Below are 17,010 nucleotides of genomic sequence, written 5' to 3' on the forward strand. Positions count from 1 at the left end.
GATTTTATTAACACTGAAACAGGGACAGAAGTTCATGAACTTGGGAGCAGTTAAGAAGAAGTTAGACTCTTTGCTGTGTCACAAAACAAAGAAATGGATTTGAATCAGATCTGAGAGATTTGTTTCACTATGAGGATACTACTTAAACTTGAGAGGACATTTAACTTTTGTAATGAGCTACCTCAATGGCTCAGCGGATAAGGAATCCGCCTGCAACACAGGAGACACAGGAGATGTAGGTTTAATTCCTGGGTCAGGAAGATCCTCTGCAGGAGGAAATGGCAACCCACTCCAGTATCCTTGCCTGAAAAATCCCAAGGACAGAGGAGCCTGGTGGGTGCATGGGGTCACAAAGAATCAGGCACAACTGAATGACTAAGCACAGCGCAATGAGCTACCATGGAAAATTGATTCTCTTCTTTCATTATGGCTAAAATACAAAATATACACACTTTTCCCCAGGGAACTGGACTAGGTGATGTCTGTACAATACGATGTATTGGGGGCTTCCCTGGTGGCTCAGTGGTAAAGAATCCTCCTGCCAATGCAAGAGGCATGGCTTCGATCCCTGATCCGGGAAGATCCCACATGCCTCGGATCAACAAGCCGTGTGCCACAACTACTGAGCCGGTGCTCTAGAACCCAGGAGCTGCAAGTACTGAAGCCCTCGCGCCCTAGAGTCCATGCTCTACAGCCAAAGAAGCCACTGCAATGAGAAGGCCACACACCGAAACTAGAGAGTAGCCCCTATTTGCTGCAACAGTAGAAAAATCCACACAGCAACAAAGACCCAGCACAGCCAAAAATAAACAAAGAAAATAATTTTTTAAAAGTATGAAATATTGAAGATGTTTCTACCACTGTGATGCATTTGCCTATCCCTTATTAATATGATGTAGGCACTTACTGGGGCACTCTCTCTTACCTAAAACTTTTAAGATGACGTAGCTCCACACATAGCGCCCTGAATTCTTCACCTTGCAGGTGTACCGGCCCTCATCACTGGGCTTCAGAGGCTCAATCTGCAGGGAGGCATCTCCTGCCAGGAAGTTGGAAGCGAAGGCCACTCGGCCCTTCTGTTCCTCAGTCAAGTTATTGTAGACGTGATGGCTGGAGTAAGTGATCACCTGTGGGACAGACAGAGGCAGAGTCATGCTGTATGGCTCTCAGCCTCCCCTCCTGCTACGGGCAAGATGAGGAAAGGAAGTGGAGCAGAGCAGTCAAGCCTGGGGCTGAGTCCAGGAGACCTCTGCTCTAGACAAAATTAGATACACTATGTTTGTCTAGGCCTTCCTTCTCCTAAGAATAACAGCTCCTTATATTTGTGTAGCCTTTTAACTATAAAGTAGTAATTGTTCCATTAAATGCTCAGAACATTTCCATTTTAGAGGTAAGGAATTTTATTTTTATTTTTAAAATTTCATATGCATTTTTTTAATTGAAGTATAGTTCATTTACAATATCGTGTTAGTTTCAGGAAGTACAGCACAGTGATTCAGTGATTTATGTAATATATAAATTTAATATATAGATTTATATAATATATATATTCAGTGATTTTATATATATAATCATATATATATTTTATGTATAAGAGTGTGTGTGTGTTCAGTCGCTTCAGTCGTCTTCGACTCTGTGTGACCCTATGGACTGTAGCCCACCAGGCTCCTCTGTCCATGGGGATTCTCCCGGCAAGAATACTGGAGTGGGTTGCCATGCCCTCCTCCAGGGGGTCTTCCTGACCCAGGGATCGAACCCAGGTCTCTTATGTCTCCTGCATCGGCAGGCAGGTTTTTTACCACTAGCACCACCTGGGAAGCCCATATTTTATGTATATAAAATATATATTTATATAACTTAATATATATAATGTGGGCTTATATATTATATACTTATATATATAAAAAATCTCCTTCAGATTTCCCTATAGGTTATTGCAAAATACTGAGTATAGTTCCCTGTGCAGTAAGGGATTTTAAATTTGAATTACAGACTCTAGTTCTCACAGTTGAGCCCAGGAAAGAAGTAAATGCACAGAATGGTCTCCAGAGTTGACTCTGAGGGAAATGGAGAGAATGGAAGCTAGGGAGGGGAGGAGTCTTACCTTTCCCCTGCATACCTTTCTTCCTCACTTTGCATTTCCTACCACTTGCTCATGATCTGGTCAAGGTACATACACTCCTTGTGCTAAGTGCTTTTACATCTAGTTTATTTCTCAAACAGTTTTTCCAAGCAAGCGTTATTTGTCCCCATTTTACAGGCAGGTAGCAGAACCAGGGTTTCAACGTGGCCATCTGAAGCCATTCTTTTTTTTTTTTTTTTGAAGCCATTCTTTTTACTGTTCTGGTTACCACAATTACCTCTCCTTTCCCCACCCGAATTCATTTCACTGCTCATAAACTGCTCTTCCAGAAAGTCTGGAAATGAGGGAGAAAATGTGAAACAAAAAGATGTGTTTTGCCTTTACGAAAGTTCAGAGTCCAGCTGAAGTTAAGGAATAGAAGTTAATGTTACAGTCCAGGTCTGATACTGAGGGAATCATTGGTGACTTTCCTTCTTTTTGACTTCACTGTGGATTAGTAAGAGTAAGCTAGGTGGGAAGAAACTATGTCTTTTCCTTCCATAAAATACACATGTGCTTCATGTCATTGTTTTCACTGCTAGGGAGACCAAAGTTTAGATTTTCCCAACAGAAAAAAAATCATGATTTTTCCTGAATTTTCATCTGCCTGCATCATGACCTGTACGAGGGCTTACCTTGTAGCTCAGTCAATAAACAGTCTGCCTGCAATTCAGGAGACCTGGGTTGGATTTCTGGGTCGGGAAGATTTCCCCTGGAGAAGGAAATGGCAACCTACTCCAGTATTCTTGCCTGGAGAATCCCATGGACAGAGGAGCCTGGCAGGCTACAATCCATGGGGTCACAAGAGTCGGACACAATTGAGTGAAGAAGCACACAGCATCATGACCTGTAGTTCTTGAAACATTTCCTGGTTCTGTTATCCATCACCTCCTGGGTTGTTTTTATTGCTGTGTTGTTTTTTTTTAGGCCGAGCTATGCAGCATGTGGGATCTTGGGCCTCTGACCAGGGATCAAATCCATGCCCCCTGCATTGAGAGCACAAAGTCTTAACCACTGTACCACCAGGGAAGTCCCCATCACCTCCTACTAATCACAAAAACCATGCTGATCTTGTCTTCCGTTATGCCCTTGCTGCCACTTAGCAATCATATTCCTAAACTTACTTGATTTAAACATCAGCAAACATTTATGGAATGACTGCTCCCCACCAGGTCAGGAGGAGGGTATTCAGATGAAGTAAAACTCTCTTCTGATCTTCAAGTAATTTATAATCTAGTGGGATTAACAAGGAGAGAAGTATAGACATAGAAAAAGGAATGACTAACTTGAAATAGTTATCAAGAGAGAATGTTCCCAGAAAAGTCGGTGGCATTTGAGTTAGGCTTTGAAAGATGAGTAGGCCAAGAGATGAGAGAGGCAGAGCAATGATTGCCAGAGGGTGCATTCCAAACATAGGGAACAGCACTGGAAAAAAAAAAATAAAAAAGCAAGCACATGGGAGTCCCCTAAGCACATTTCTGGCTTCAGCTGTTCCAAACTGTTTCACTGTAAGCCCTGAACCCTGTTGTCAATCACATGACGCTCTGCAGTTCAGGAAATGCCTTCCTGAAAAGACCGGGAGCCATCCAACAAAATGGCCATAGATTCTCTCACCATTATATTAGAACAATTTCAGCATCATCCATTTTGCCGTTACCACCTCTCTGAAAAAAAAGTGTTTTCTCCTTTCTCTGTATGTTCTTTTTCTTCACCAAATATTTACTGAGTGCCCACATCAGGTACTTTGCCAGGCTCTGGAAAACAATCATGAATAAGACATAGTTCCTACCCCGAGAGCCTCACAGTCTTTTGAGGGACAAAATGCCGGCGAATCAAGTAAAAGAAAATTAAGGTAATAGATAATATGACTTAAAATGTTTTCAGTATTTGATTTTGTCCCCTCACTTCAACCAATAAAACTATTGTGATAATTCTGACATCCTTATCTCTATTGCTAACACATGTAAAAAAATATGTATTCTTATTTATTTATTTGGCTGTACCAGTTCTTAGTTGCAGCATGTGAACACTCAGCTGTGGCACGTGGGATCCGGTTCCCTGATTAGGGATCGAACCTGGGCCCCCTATATTGGGAGCGTGGAGCCTTAGCCACTGGACCACAGGGAGGTCCAGACACCAACACATTTTTGAGCTCCAGTTTTATACTTCCAGCTGTCTGGCTACTATAGATGTCTGTCCTCTCCAAACTACCCTACATAATAATGTATTAATAAGCTTTTTGTTGTTGTTTAGTCACTCAGTCGTGTCCAACTCTTTGCAACCCCATGGACTATAGCCCGCCAGGCTCTTCTGTCCATGGGGACTCTCTGGGCAAGAATACTGGAGTGGGTTGCCAGTCTCTCTTCCAGGGGATCTTCCTGACTCAGGGATCGAACCCACGTCTCCTGCATGGCAGGCAGGTTCTTTACCGCTGAGCCCCCTGGGAAGCCCCAAATAATCCCTATTCATTATTTTAAACCCCAAGTTAACGTTAAGTTTCCTAATGAAAACATCCCTAATATGACACAAGCTTAGAATGTTCTCTGCTGTCATCCATAGCATGTCTTGGCACCATTTTTATGTGAGGAAAAATTGTGAAAGTCAAGATGTTGGGCAGACAGTTTGCTGGGTCCCCTTTCTGTACTTCTGAGCATTGTCTGGAAGATCCTTCAAGCCATTCTGATTTTATTTATTTATTTAACTTAAAAATAATTATATTATTTATTTAGTTTTGCCTGGGCTGGGTCTTTGTTAATGTGTGGGCTTTAACTCTAGCTGTGGAGAGTGAGGGCTGCTGTCTAGTTGCAGTACATGGGCTTCTAATTGTGAATGCCTTCTCTTGATGCAGAGCATGGCCTCTAGGGTGGTCAGCCTTCAGTAGCTGTGGCTCTCGGGCTCTAGAGCACAGGCTCAGTAGCTGTGGCGCACGGGCTTAGTTGCTCCTCAGCATGAGGGATCTTTCCAGCCCAGGGGTCAAACCTGTATCTCCTGCATTGGCCGGTGGATTCTTTACCACTGAGCCACCAGGGAAGCCTCATACTGATTTTATGTATGTCTGTTGGCCAGTTTTGCAACCCTGCAATCTTTTATTTAATAAACACTAATTGAAACATACTCTACACTTGGCACTATTCTAGAGATGATAACAATATAAAGAAATGAGTTTTATAATTTTGGGGACCAGGACATGCCACCTCCAAATATGTCACTTTGCATATGCACAAGGATTAATTTCAGCTGAATGCACTTGAGTTCCTGAAATCCCTTATCTGCCTAAAAGCAGAGCCTCCCCAAAGAATCTGAGTGTCCCTAAATCCCCTTTCCCAGGGCAACTCTAATCTTCCCTTCTGGGAGAGCAGAGGTGGGCATCTCACCCAGACTATGTCACAAACCAGCATATCTCCCATCTGTTCTTCTAAGTGTCCATTTGCTCTTCCATAAGTGCCCTTTCTACTCCTCCCTTCCCCTACTAAATTAGGTAAACATACAGAGCACTAGTTCTAACCACCTCTTTGAGTTACGCATCACTGGGTATGCCCAGGTGTTATTTACACAATACTGTGCTTTTTTCTTGTTAACCTGCCTTTTTTCAATCTAACTGACAGTGCCCCAGCCTGAACACTTAGGTGAGTAGAGGGAAAAACATAATTTTTCCTGCCGTAGTTTTCCCCGGTGCCTCAGCAGTAAAGAATTCGCCCACAATGTGGGAGAGGCCGGTTCAATCCCTGGGCGGGGAAGATCCCCTGGAGAAGGAAATGGCAACCCACTCCAATATTCTTGCCTGGAGAATCCCATGAACAGAGGAGCCTGGCAGGCTACAGTCCTTGAGGTCACAAAAGAGTCAATCACACCTTTGTGACTAAACAACAACAGTTTTAAAAGACAGCTTTTTCTTTTTCCAAAAAAAAAAAAAAAAAGGTAAAAATCATGATGCTCATATACAAAGAGAATAAACACATATCAAAATGTTTAACTCATTCATTCATGATGGAACCAGAAAGCTGTCACAAACAAGTTCAAAGGAGAATTGGACTAAAGAGATTTACATTCTCCTTTGGACAAAATTCATTTGCATGTCTATAGACAGGAACCATCTTCATCCTATGGATAGGAAACTTGGCATCACTATCAGCATTCCACGAGGTAATTTCTATTTCTACAGAAGTTAATACAAGAGGAAAATTAGACCCTAATTCATCTCCAGAAAACCTGGACTCTAAGCATAAAGCTGACATTCAGGAGACACTTCCCTATGGTGTATTACAGGTTAGGGGCAGGTTTTCAGGCTCAGGCAGGGAGAAATTCACTTCAGTAGGACAATAAAGGGAATTAGATCCCCTGAAGGCTGTTTCCTGTTTTGGTGCATTCCCTGTCCTCCTACAGCTGCCTCCCTTAGGGTGTGGTCTCCAGGTTCAACTTGCTGAGTCTCTACATTAGAGAACCTGAAAGGCTACTGAGAACAGCACGGTGGGACTGTCTCCTTCTTGTTGGAATGAGGGTGGAGGGGGAATTGGGACAGCTTCATTAGGACAGCACCATCCAGCTTCTCCCTAAGGCTGAGGTGAACTCTGCAAAGACTTTTTAAAGCAAACTGGGAGAATTCCCTGGAGGTCCAGAGGTTAAGGCTCCAAGTTTCCACCACAGAAGACATGGGTTTGATCCCTGCTTGGGGAACTAAGATCCTGCTAGCTGAGCGGCACAGCCAAAAAAACATAAAGCAAATTGGCAAGCATGGCCAGTTAGAGAATATTTAGGAGAGTGAAGAGAGGGTAGGAGGAAGAGGAGTTGTCATCCATGGGTAAGGCTGGGCCTGTGACTAGAGACTCGGTGAGTCACTGGTGAACTCAGGGTGACCACAGACCTGGAGGAGCCCATGGAGCACTGGGGGCAGGGAAACTGCCTACAGGGGAGCTAATTCTCATTCTCATTCCAGTAGAGGCTGTCTCCCCACCCCTGCTTGAAAACTTCCACCCCCACCCCACAACTTACCCCCTAGGGAGGGGTCTCCTGAATACTGCCTTCAAGCTGAGGAACATTCTGGAAAGTACAGGAACTGCATGATTTCCATCAAAGGTCCGGTATTTACTCCCAGGCAGAGGTTTTATCTTGAATGCCTACATTCTTTTCCACAGAAGCTGCAAGCCATGGGGAGGGGCAGAGGGCTTTAACTCTGGTTCAGATCTGAACTCTGAAATCCATCTTGGGCAAAGCCTTCACTGTTGAAAGTCTGAAAGGTTTAGAATCCAAGTTTTCTAGAGATGGAGGTCTAATTTTCCTCATGCATTAAAAGAACTATTGTAACAATCCTTACCTTACCGACCTCCCAGGCTTATAACAAGATTTAAATTTAAAAGACAGCTTTTGAGCAAGGGCACAGTTCTTTCTGGCGATGATCATTTAGATTTATAGCACAAATTTGGCTTCCCTGGTGGCTCAGATGGTAAAGAATCTACCGGCAATGCAGGAGACACAGGTTCGATCCCTGGGTCAGGAAGATCCCCTGGAGAAGGAAATGGCAACCCACTCCAGTATTCTTGCCTGGGAAACCCCATGGCCAGAGGAGCCTGGTGGGCTACAGTCCATGGGGTCGCAAGAGTTGGATACAACTCAGCGACTAACCCACCAGTGGTTAAGAATCTGCCTGCCAATGCAGGGGACATGGGTTTGATCCCCGGTCCAGGAAGATTCCGCATGTCTGGGAGCAGCTATACCTGAGTGCCACAACTACTGAGCCTGGGCTCTAGAGCCCAAGTGCTGCAACTACTGAAGCCTGTGGTCCACAACAAAGAAGCCACCGCAATGAGAAGCCCATGCGTCACAACAAAGAGTAACCCCCAGTCACCTCAACTAGAGAAAGCCTGCCTGCAGCCATGAAGACCCAGCGTAACCAAAAGTTAAAAAGAAAAAAAAATCTGATTGCTTATGATCCACTACTGAGTCCTAATTTGAAAAGATGCTATACCAGGGACAGTGATGGAGAGAGCTGGCTGGGAAGTCAGTAGTCTTCTGTATTCAAAAGGGAGCTCCTCCACTTGCTGCGTGCCTTGGTTCAGCTAATGAACTTTCCTAATCCCTCAGGTCCTCACTGGTCACAGGGGGACAAGCTACTTCACAGGATTTTGGGGGGAATGAGATAGTAAGCCCTCACAATCACTTTTGTTAGATGGATCCAGGGATCTAGGAAACCCCTAAGGTTTCTAAGTTGTTTAGCCCGTGCATTCTGTTCATTTGTATAGGGAAGCTCCCCTGGCTAAAAACCTCCACTGGTTCCCTCACCTGTGGTCTATATCAAGCTGTGGTCCACAGCTTGACCCTCTGAATGTGGCCCCTAAGGCCAGTGCAGCCTGGACCACATCTCAGCTTTGGCCCCTGCCCTCGGATCTCTGAATAGCCTAATCCTCAAACTCGAGTCCTGTCATTCTGAACAGTGTCCTCTGATGTGTCTTTGTCTTGGATCATAAAGTTTCCTCCTTCTGAAATGCCTTTCCTTTTATTTTCATCTAAACACCACCTCTACAGGTCTCAAGATCAAGGTGAGGGTCACCTGTGTATACGAGCTTTTCTGGTGTATCACTTTTCCCTCCCTCTCCCCTAGTTCCTGTCATATATATATATAACATATAGGCTTCCCCAGTGGCTCAGCAGTAAAGAATCCACCTGCCAATGCAGGAGCCACAGGAGACTCTGGTTCGATCCCTGGGTCAGGAAGATCCCCTGGAGGAGAGTATGGTAACCCAATCCAGTGTTCTTGCCTGGAGAATCTCAGGGACTGAGGAGCCTGGCGGGCTATAGTCCATAGGGTCACAAAGAGTCAGACATGACTGAAGTGACTAAGCACAAATATATATTTGACCACACCCTGCAGCATATGGGATCTTCCACACCGGGGCTTGAACCCATGCCCCCTGCAGTGGGAGCATTGATTTTTAACCACTGGACTACTGGGGAAGTTCCTGTCCTAATAGTAAATGAAGAAAAAAGAGATAACTACAGGTAAATATTTAACATCTTTGGAAAGCAGAGTGTATACAACTTCAAAATAATCTTAATATAATTAAATGACCCTTATTTAATATGAGAATTTCAAAACACTTTTGACAGGGTTGGGGTTCAGCTACAGCCTTGCAATTTGGCTTTCTTTTTTCAGACATACAGTGAATATCAGATGCTTGTGTGCCTCTCTGTTTTATTTTGTTTTTAATTCTAAGGAACATGGTGCTGAGACTAAGCCAAGGGTCAATAGGAGTGTGATGGGGGAACAGTGAATGTAAATCTAACCCTTCTGCAAACAGATTAAATATATGAATTGCAGCTGTTGTGGGACTGTGTCTCATGACATTCCTGGTGTCCTGCTCCGGATGTGTTTTTAGGGAGACAAGGCAGGACAATTTGTTAGGACTCAGATGGAACAGATGGATCAGCTCAACCTTCTGGCAGCTGCTCTGCTGCTCCAGGTCCAACGTAGCAGTTGTGAAACTGCCCTGAAGGAGATGGAGGTAAGTCCCTCTCTCTGTATTTTAGATCAAGATTTTTCTTGCTCAAAGCCAAAGAGAAAGGGGAAAGGGTGAAAGAGTGGCCAAGATAGTTGGCATGGGAGATTGAGCATCTCTGTCCTAATTTTTCCATCTGAAAAAATACAGGGGAAAAGTGTGTGTTGTGAGCTCCTGACTCTTCTTCTGAGCACTCTTACTTTGGAAATTCAACCAAGTTTCCATCCTAGAACCAGGAGGAATGCTCCAGAATCCTAGTGACCCTACTGTCTAGGCTGAAATTCAAATATTCCTGAGGCTGCCTACCCACCCCTAAATGTTTCCTGCATATCTGAGAGTCCTAGACAAGAGGGATGCAACGTTTCTGCTCAGATGAAAGTGCAAAGCTGACCTTGGGATCTAGGTCATTGGCTAGCCTATTTTTAAGCACCTCATCCAGGTCTTCCATGGCAGTTCAGTGGTTAGGACTTTGAGCTTCCACTGCAGGGGGTACGGGTTTGATCCCTCATTGGGGAACTAAGATCCCATAAGCTGAGAGGCATGATGGGAAGAAAAGAAACACAAGCAACACATCTGTTCCAACCCTTCCTGTATTTTCTTTCTCAGTTCCCCTCACTCTCATTCCCAATACCCTGGTAATTAACCAGCTCAGGAAGCTTCACCCATTGCTTGGCATCCCAGCCACCCACAACTGTACTTTAAGCCCTTATTGTATAGCTAGAAACTATTCAACTAATCTTGATACTTCTACTTGAGTGTGCCTCACAGAGTGCCAGAGTGCTTGCTCTAAGATGCAAAGATGCCCTTTTCACTCTGAAAATCCTTCAAGAACACCATGACATTATAAGAAAAATTCTCAGCTCCCTGGTATGGTAGACAAGACCTTTCAGTTTCTGGTCCTGCAACCCCACAAGCTGAAACTTGCACTCTAACTGCATCAGCCGCTTAGAAGTTCCCAGAATGTGTCTTCGCTCTAGTGATTTCCTGAGGGCAGTGCCTTCTATAAACATGCAAATCAACTGTGCCTTCTTACCAGAAGCGCACCTCGACCTCTCCCCAAGGACGCTCAGCCAGTGGCTCCTCCTCTGCTTTCCTCTAGAACATTCTGCTTATCTCAGTCTTGATACGTATCTCTTCAAGTAGCTCCTTCATGAGAGAGTGTGTGTGTATATTGGAAATCCAATATTTATTAAATTTAACTAAATCGATTTTATAAAATACTGATTTATTTACTTGGCTGCTTCAGGTTCTTAGTTTCAGCATGCAGCATTTCTTCAGTTGTGGCACTGGGTATCTTTAGTTGCAGCAAGTGGGATCTAGTTCCCTGACCAGGAATGGATCCCAGGACCCCTGCCTTGGGAGGGCAGAGTCTTAGCCACTGGACCAACAGGGAAGTCCCAACTAAATTGATTTTTAATCTTTCAGAACTTGCAATAGCGCCAAGCTTTTTCCAGCATCAGGGTCTTTGCATAATTAATCTGCTGGAATAATTTTTCTCCCCATATTTTCCGTATTTCCTCTATAGCAGCACTAACTTTCTAATTTCTAATTATTTATGGAGATAACACAGCTAGTGGTTAATAGTCTAGGTACCAATATCAGAGTGTCCAATTTCAAAAATGGGTGACTTTAAGCAATTTTCTCACTTTGTGTGTGTACATGCCTCAGTTCCTTATCTGTAAACTGGTACCAATAATCCCGGTTATGAGCAGTAAGTTAAATGAGACAATATGTGCTAAACAGATTTGTGCCTGGCCTGCAGCTGGTATTTATTGTTCTGTACTTAAAATTTTTTTAAAAATTATTAAATGTTGTTTTACTTTGAGCTCCTAGAAGGCCGAGATTCTGATTTTTTCTTCACTGCTATACCCCAGTGCCTACTATGGCATACAGTAAGTTCAAAATAAATTCATGCCATCTGGACTTCCCTGGTGGTTCAGAGGTTAAGATTTCAGGCTCCCAGTGCGGGAGGCATGGGTTCACCCCTTCGTTGAGGAACTAAGATCCCTCATGCCACATGGTTTGGAAAAAAAAAAAAATCATGCTATCTGAATGAGTGAATAAATGGCAATCCTTTCTTTAGAGCATTCACTGAAGATAAGTAGGGAATGGTGCCTGCTTATTAGGGTGAGGACAGAAGCTGTATCAGTGACCTTCTTTATTTTATTTAGTTTTTGGTTGCACCCCATGAGATCTTAGTTCCTGGACCAGGGATTGAACCTGAAGCCCCTGCATTGGAAGGGGGAGTCTTAACCATTGGACCACCAGGCAAGTCCTTCAGTGGCCTTTTTAAATCAATCCTTATATTCACCTGGCTATAAAACCAAGTAACTTTTTTATTCTTTAGTTTAAATGAAACCACTTGGGTGAAAGTTAGACAATAATGTCATTCTTGAATTTTTATTAGAGGAACATGGGCACTTAATTTACTTCGTTCAGAACTGAGAGTATCAGGTCTAGGATTGATTATGAAACTCTTGGAATAAACACGCTCAGGTTAAGGTGACCTTGCTCGGGAGAGAACAGACTGAGTCTTGGGATGGTGCGCTAGGAGAAGAGAATGACAAGCAGTATCAAAATAACACGGTGATGTAGGCAGCTCTGTAAGCAAGTTCAATTTCAACTGTGATCTTGAATTTTATTTTCAGTGACAACCTTAGCTTCCCTCTGCATAAACCACCTTATGAAATTAGTAGCGTAGACATCAGAGAGGAAAGGACAACTTTATCCTTTTTAGTAGGGAAAGAAGTGAAGTTCTGAAAAAGAAGGAAAGTCTAAAATCAGCTTCTGTAGGATGTAGTTTGTTTTTTTAACCACAAAACTTTCAACAAAAAGTTTTAAAAATAAGTCAGTGGGGGGAAGGGTGGAGAGAGGAATAGTTAGGGGGTTAGGGATGGGCATGTACACCCTGTTATGTTTAAAATAGTTAACCAACAAGGACCTACTGCTTAGCACAGGGAACTCTGCTCGACAGTCTGAAACAGCCTAACTGGGAAAAGAATTTGAAAAAGAATAGATACATGTGTATGGATAACTGAATCACTTCATTGTACACCTGAATCTAACACATTATTGTTAATCAACTGTACTCCAATATAATATAAAAGTTTAAAAAACTATAAATAAATAAAACACTTGTGTAAAAAAAATACAACAAAATAAAAGCCAGCCTATGATGTTGGGGGAAAAAAAAAACTCAATGGGTAAAGGCTGTTAATTCAGTCTCTGGATTGGGAAGATCCCCTGGCGTAGGTAATGGCAACCCACTTCATGGACAGAGGATTCTGGTGGGGTTCAGTCCAATGGGGTCACAAAGAATTAGATACAACTGAGCATGCACAAGCACTCTCAAAGGCTACTGAAGACTAGTTACGCCAGAAAACCTAGGTTGAGCCAAGGTACAGTGGTTGAGTGCAGCCAAAGCAGAAAGATTGGTAACAGTAGGTTACCTAGCTCTCATTCTCTGATCAATGTCATGCCAGGAGGTCATCAGGAGCAGAGTGTGACAAATCTGTTTATATTGCCAATTCTGTTCAGTCGCTCAGTCGTGTCCGACTCTTTGCAGCCGAATGGACTGCAGCATGCCAGGCCTCCCTGCCCATCACCAGCTCCCAGAGCTTATTCAAACTCATGTCCATTGAGTCAGTGATGCCATCCAACCATCTTATCCTCTGTCACCCCCTTCTCCTGCTTTCACTCTTTCCCAGCATCAGGGTCTTTTCAAATGAGTCAGTTCTTCGCATCAGGTGGCCAAAGTATTGGAGTTTCAGCTTCGGCATCAGTCCTTCCAATGAATATTTAGGACTGATTTCCTTCAGGATGGACTGGTTGGATCTCCTTGCTGTCCAACGGACTCTGAAGAGTCTTCCAGGTGTGGTTCTGGCCCACTAGACTAGGCGATCAAGCTACTGCATCCTCGTCCCTCTCATAGGAAAGATGCCACTAGTGTAGATTCCCTCCTTGGTAAAATGATAGATTCTTGTAGTTCTTGCTTTCCCCCAAACAGAATCTCATCCTCACAACCCAGTACCCTTTCTTGTTGTAGTATTGTATCTAGAGTCTTCCAACTCTAAATCAGATGAAAAAGCAATTCTAGAAGTTTCTTACCCAGTGAGAAAGATGCAGGAATAAGGCAAGGCATGGGAGGACAAGGGAAAACGAGGCGAGACTCCAGTCAGACACACACTCACCACTTTCTGATTCCCTTCGTGATCGGTGAGCAGCCATTCGATATCCAGGGTGTCTTTTTCTGGGAGCCCCAGTTGATGGTGACAGGGCAGAGTGACCTTCTCCTCTGCCACTTTCTTGATCTCAGTGTGGGTCCCCAAGGTTCCAACGTAGTAGGAAACTGGAAGAGGAAAACCTCCAATGAGTTGGGCAGAAACAGGATGACAGTGTGCAGGAAACAAATACTACAACAAATACTGGATGTTTCTGTGGGCAAGAGGCACGTCAAGGTGTTGGAGGAACCCTGGTCCAGAAGTACTGGTCGTCCCTGGTCTCACACTGACTCCTCCATTAACTGAATTCATCATATCTTCCATACCTCCCCCCCAAATTACACTCCTGCTAATGATCACCTTTCTTACCCTCCAGGGTTTTTAGAAACAATGAAATCACTCAGGTCAAAAACAACTTTGTTTTTTGACCTTTCTCTCTCCTACTAGCAAAGGCTTCTGAAAGGACGGAAACTAACAAGGAGGACAGGGTTAGCCTCCTCCCAGCACAGGCGGGATATGGTTCACTCCTCAGAGCCATCTTGAAGTCCGGCCGCCCTCACAGAACTCTCGGTAAGTGCAGCCGTGCCTCCAGGAACAAGTGGGCTCTTGTGGCAACCCCTGGTCCCTTAAGGGACACACAGTCTCCTCCTCCTCCAGCTTCCATCTTCATTCTCCATAGTTTCATATCACATGGCTGCAAAATAGGAAGCAGCACTTTCTACCCAAAGCAAAATTCCAAGTTACCACATTTGGATCCTGTCCCTTCATCTGTCCAATATTCCTTTGGCCAATAGGAATTCAATTCTACTTTCTTTAACTTTCATCTTTTTCCAGAAATGATATCGTGTCAGCAGCTTAATTTTGTAATGTTTTTTGGCTGTGTGGCTTGCGGGATCTCAGTTCCCTGACCAGGAATGGAACCAAGGCCCCCAGGAGTGCAAGTGTGGATTCCGAACCACTAGATCACCAGGAATCCCATCAACTTGCCCAGTGTCACACAGCTAGGAAGTGTCAGCGCAGGGCTCCACCCAGATCTGTCTCCCTGCAAATCGCACCCTGACAGCCATGCTAAACTACTCATACCCTTGATTTTATGTGGCTTCCTGAGGGTCTGGTTCTCCCATTTGCCTCTAAGCACCTTGAGATTAAGTTCCATTACCACTGCATGCCTAGAGCACTTAGTCAGGGTCTCACATACTGCAGGTGCTCAATAAATACGTATTGGATGGATTTGAATCTAACCCATGCACTGATTTAACCAATGATCAAACCTGAGGTCTGGGGATAAAGGAGTTGGCCCAAGGTCCTACAACTCATTTAGTGGCAGAACTAACCCATATAAAACCCATCCTCCTTCAGTTCCCATAAAGCAGAGCCGGTTTGCCCTATACTAAGCTAAGCTTCTATGGAGGAGCTCTGGTTTACATCTCTGATCACTTTCCACTGGACAGGACAGTGTTCAGATGAAGCACCCCTGGCAAAGCTAGAGAACCCAGCACCAATTCGCTGCATACAGTAGGCACTCACTATATATTGAATAAATAAATGCAAAGAATCAGCTAGGAAAGTTGCCAATTTGAGCCACTAGAGGGAATCAGAGGCTCATATTTGGTTGATGTCCTCAAAGGAAAGGAACACAGCGGTGGGTGGTGTGCTTTGCCAGATCACCAAGTTCTATTTATACCACACCCAGAATTAACACAGCAGTGCAGGGCCAGGCCACTCCGTGAATCACAAATGGTTTTACCAAGGCAAGGAGCCTCAGGATCAGGGTGCATGCACCTCTAGTCTTCTCTGAACCTCAGGTCCCTAGAATCCCTCCAGAGTTCTCAGGTACTTCTGTGCTTTTTAGCTCAAACTCCTGAAGTCTCTGTACCTGGGCTCTCCTTACAACCTCCAGGCTTGGCAGTGCTCATGGGGGCTGCTGAACATGTGTCTGCTGCCTGGCAGGTGAGCAAGAAGGGGCAATTTAACCCCCAGGGGCCAGCCTTGGGTTCCCTGGGCACTGTAGGGTTCACTTTCATTGAGAAAGACCTTGCTGCTGCTGCTTAGTCATTCAGTCGTGTCCAACTCTTTGCAACTCATGGACCATAGCCCACCAGGCTCCTCTGTCCCTGGGATTTCCCAGGCAAGAATATTGGAGTGGGTTGCCATTTCCTTCTCCAGGGGATCTTCCTAACCTAGGGATCAAACTCCTGCTTGGCAGGCAAATTCTTTACCACTGAGTCATCTGGGAAGCTAGAGAAAGACTTTTTGTTGTTCAGTCACTAAGTTGTGTCTGACTCTTTGTGAACCCATGGACTGCAGCCTGCCAGGCTTCTCTGTTCTTCCCCATCTCTCAAACTCATGTCCATTGAGTCAGTAATGCCAAGCAACCATCTCATCCACTGTTGTCCCTGTCTCCTCCTGCCCTCAACCTTTCCCAGCATCAGGGTCTTTTCCAATGAGTTGGCTCTTCGCATCAAATGGCCAAAGTATTGGAGCTTCAGTTTCAGCATCAGTCTTTCCAATGAATATTCAGGGTTGATTTCTTTTAGGATTGACTGGTTTGATCTCCTTGCAGCTGAAGGGACTCTCAAGAGTCTTCTCCAGCACCACAATTCGAAAACATCAATTCTTTGGGGCTCAGCCTTCCTTATGGTCCAACTCTCACATCTGTACATGACTACTGGAAAAACCATAGCTTTGACTGTACAGACTTTTGTCAGTAAAGCGATGTCTCTGCTTTTTAATATTCTGTCTACGTTTGTCATAAAACATGCATAGTTGAAGTCTTTCTAAAAATATTATGTCCAAAGAACTGGCATTGTTTTGGTGGTCAAATAGATGCCTTGGATGACCCTTTCATGGAGGCTTACTTAGTTCAAATAAGTGAGACCTATAGTTTTCTTGCACTGACTTTCCCTCACATATTGAGGCCCAGTTTCTTGATCAGACTGTCAGTTCGAGCAGATGTGGCAGGATCAAGAGCCCTGGCTGAGTTTTTTAAGATGGCTCCCTCCCCTAAGGCCACTGGTAACCTATCTTGCTTTTATGGATGCAAAAAGACAAATGGCCCAGGGTAACTTTTTCAAAAAATATATTTATTTCTATTTATTTATTTATTTTAATGGGCTTCCCAGGTGGTGCAGTGGTAAATAATCCACCTGCCAATGCAAGAGATGCAAGACACATGGGT

At 44.2% G+C, this 17,010-nt stretch overlaps 1 protein-coding gene across 3 annotated transcripts in view; it reads right to left on the minus strand.

Moving 5' to 3' along the window:
* CLMP (CXADR like membrane protein) overlaps positions 1 to 17,010 on the minus strand; it is a 99,145-nt gene that overhangs the window by 6,728 nt on the left and 75,407 nt on the right. For all 3 annotated transcript variants that reach the window (XM_061146289.1, XM_061146294.1, XM_061146284.1), the window contains 2 exons: positions 13,803 to 13,960; positions 926 to 1,127 (listed from right to left, as the gene is read on the minus strand). In XM_061146289.1, the coding sequence (XP_061002272.1) occupies positions 926 to 1,127; positions 13,803 to 13,960 (360 nt within the window). The remainder of the gene's footprint in view (positions 1 to 925; positions 1,128 to 13,802; positions 13,961 to 17,010) is intronic.

This window comes from Dama dama, chromosome 1, assembly GCF_033118175.1.
Source record: "Dama dama isolate Ldn47 chromosome 1, ASM3311817v1, whole genome shotgun sequence".
Classification (NCBI taxonomy): Eukaryota; Metazoa; Chordata; class Mammalia; order Artiodactyla; family Cervidae; genus Dama; species Dama dama.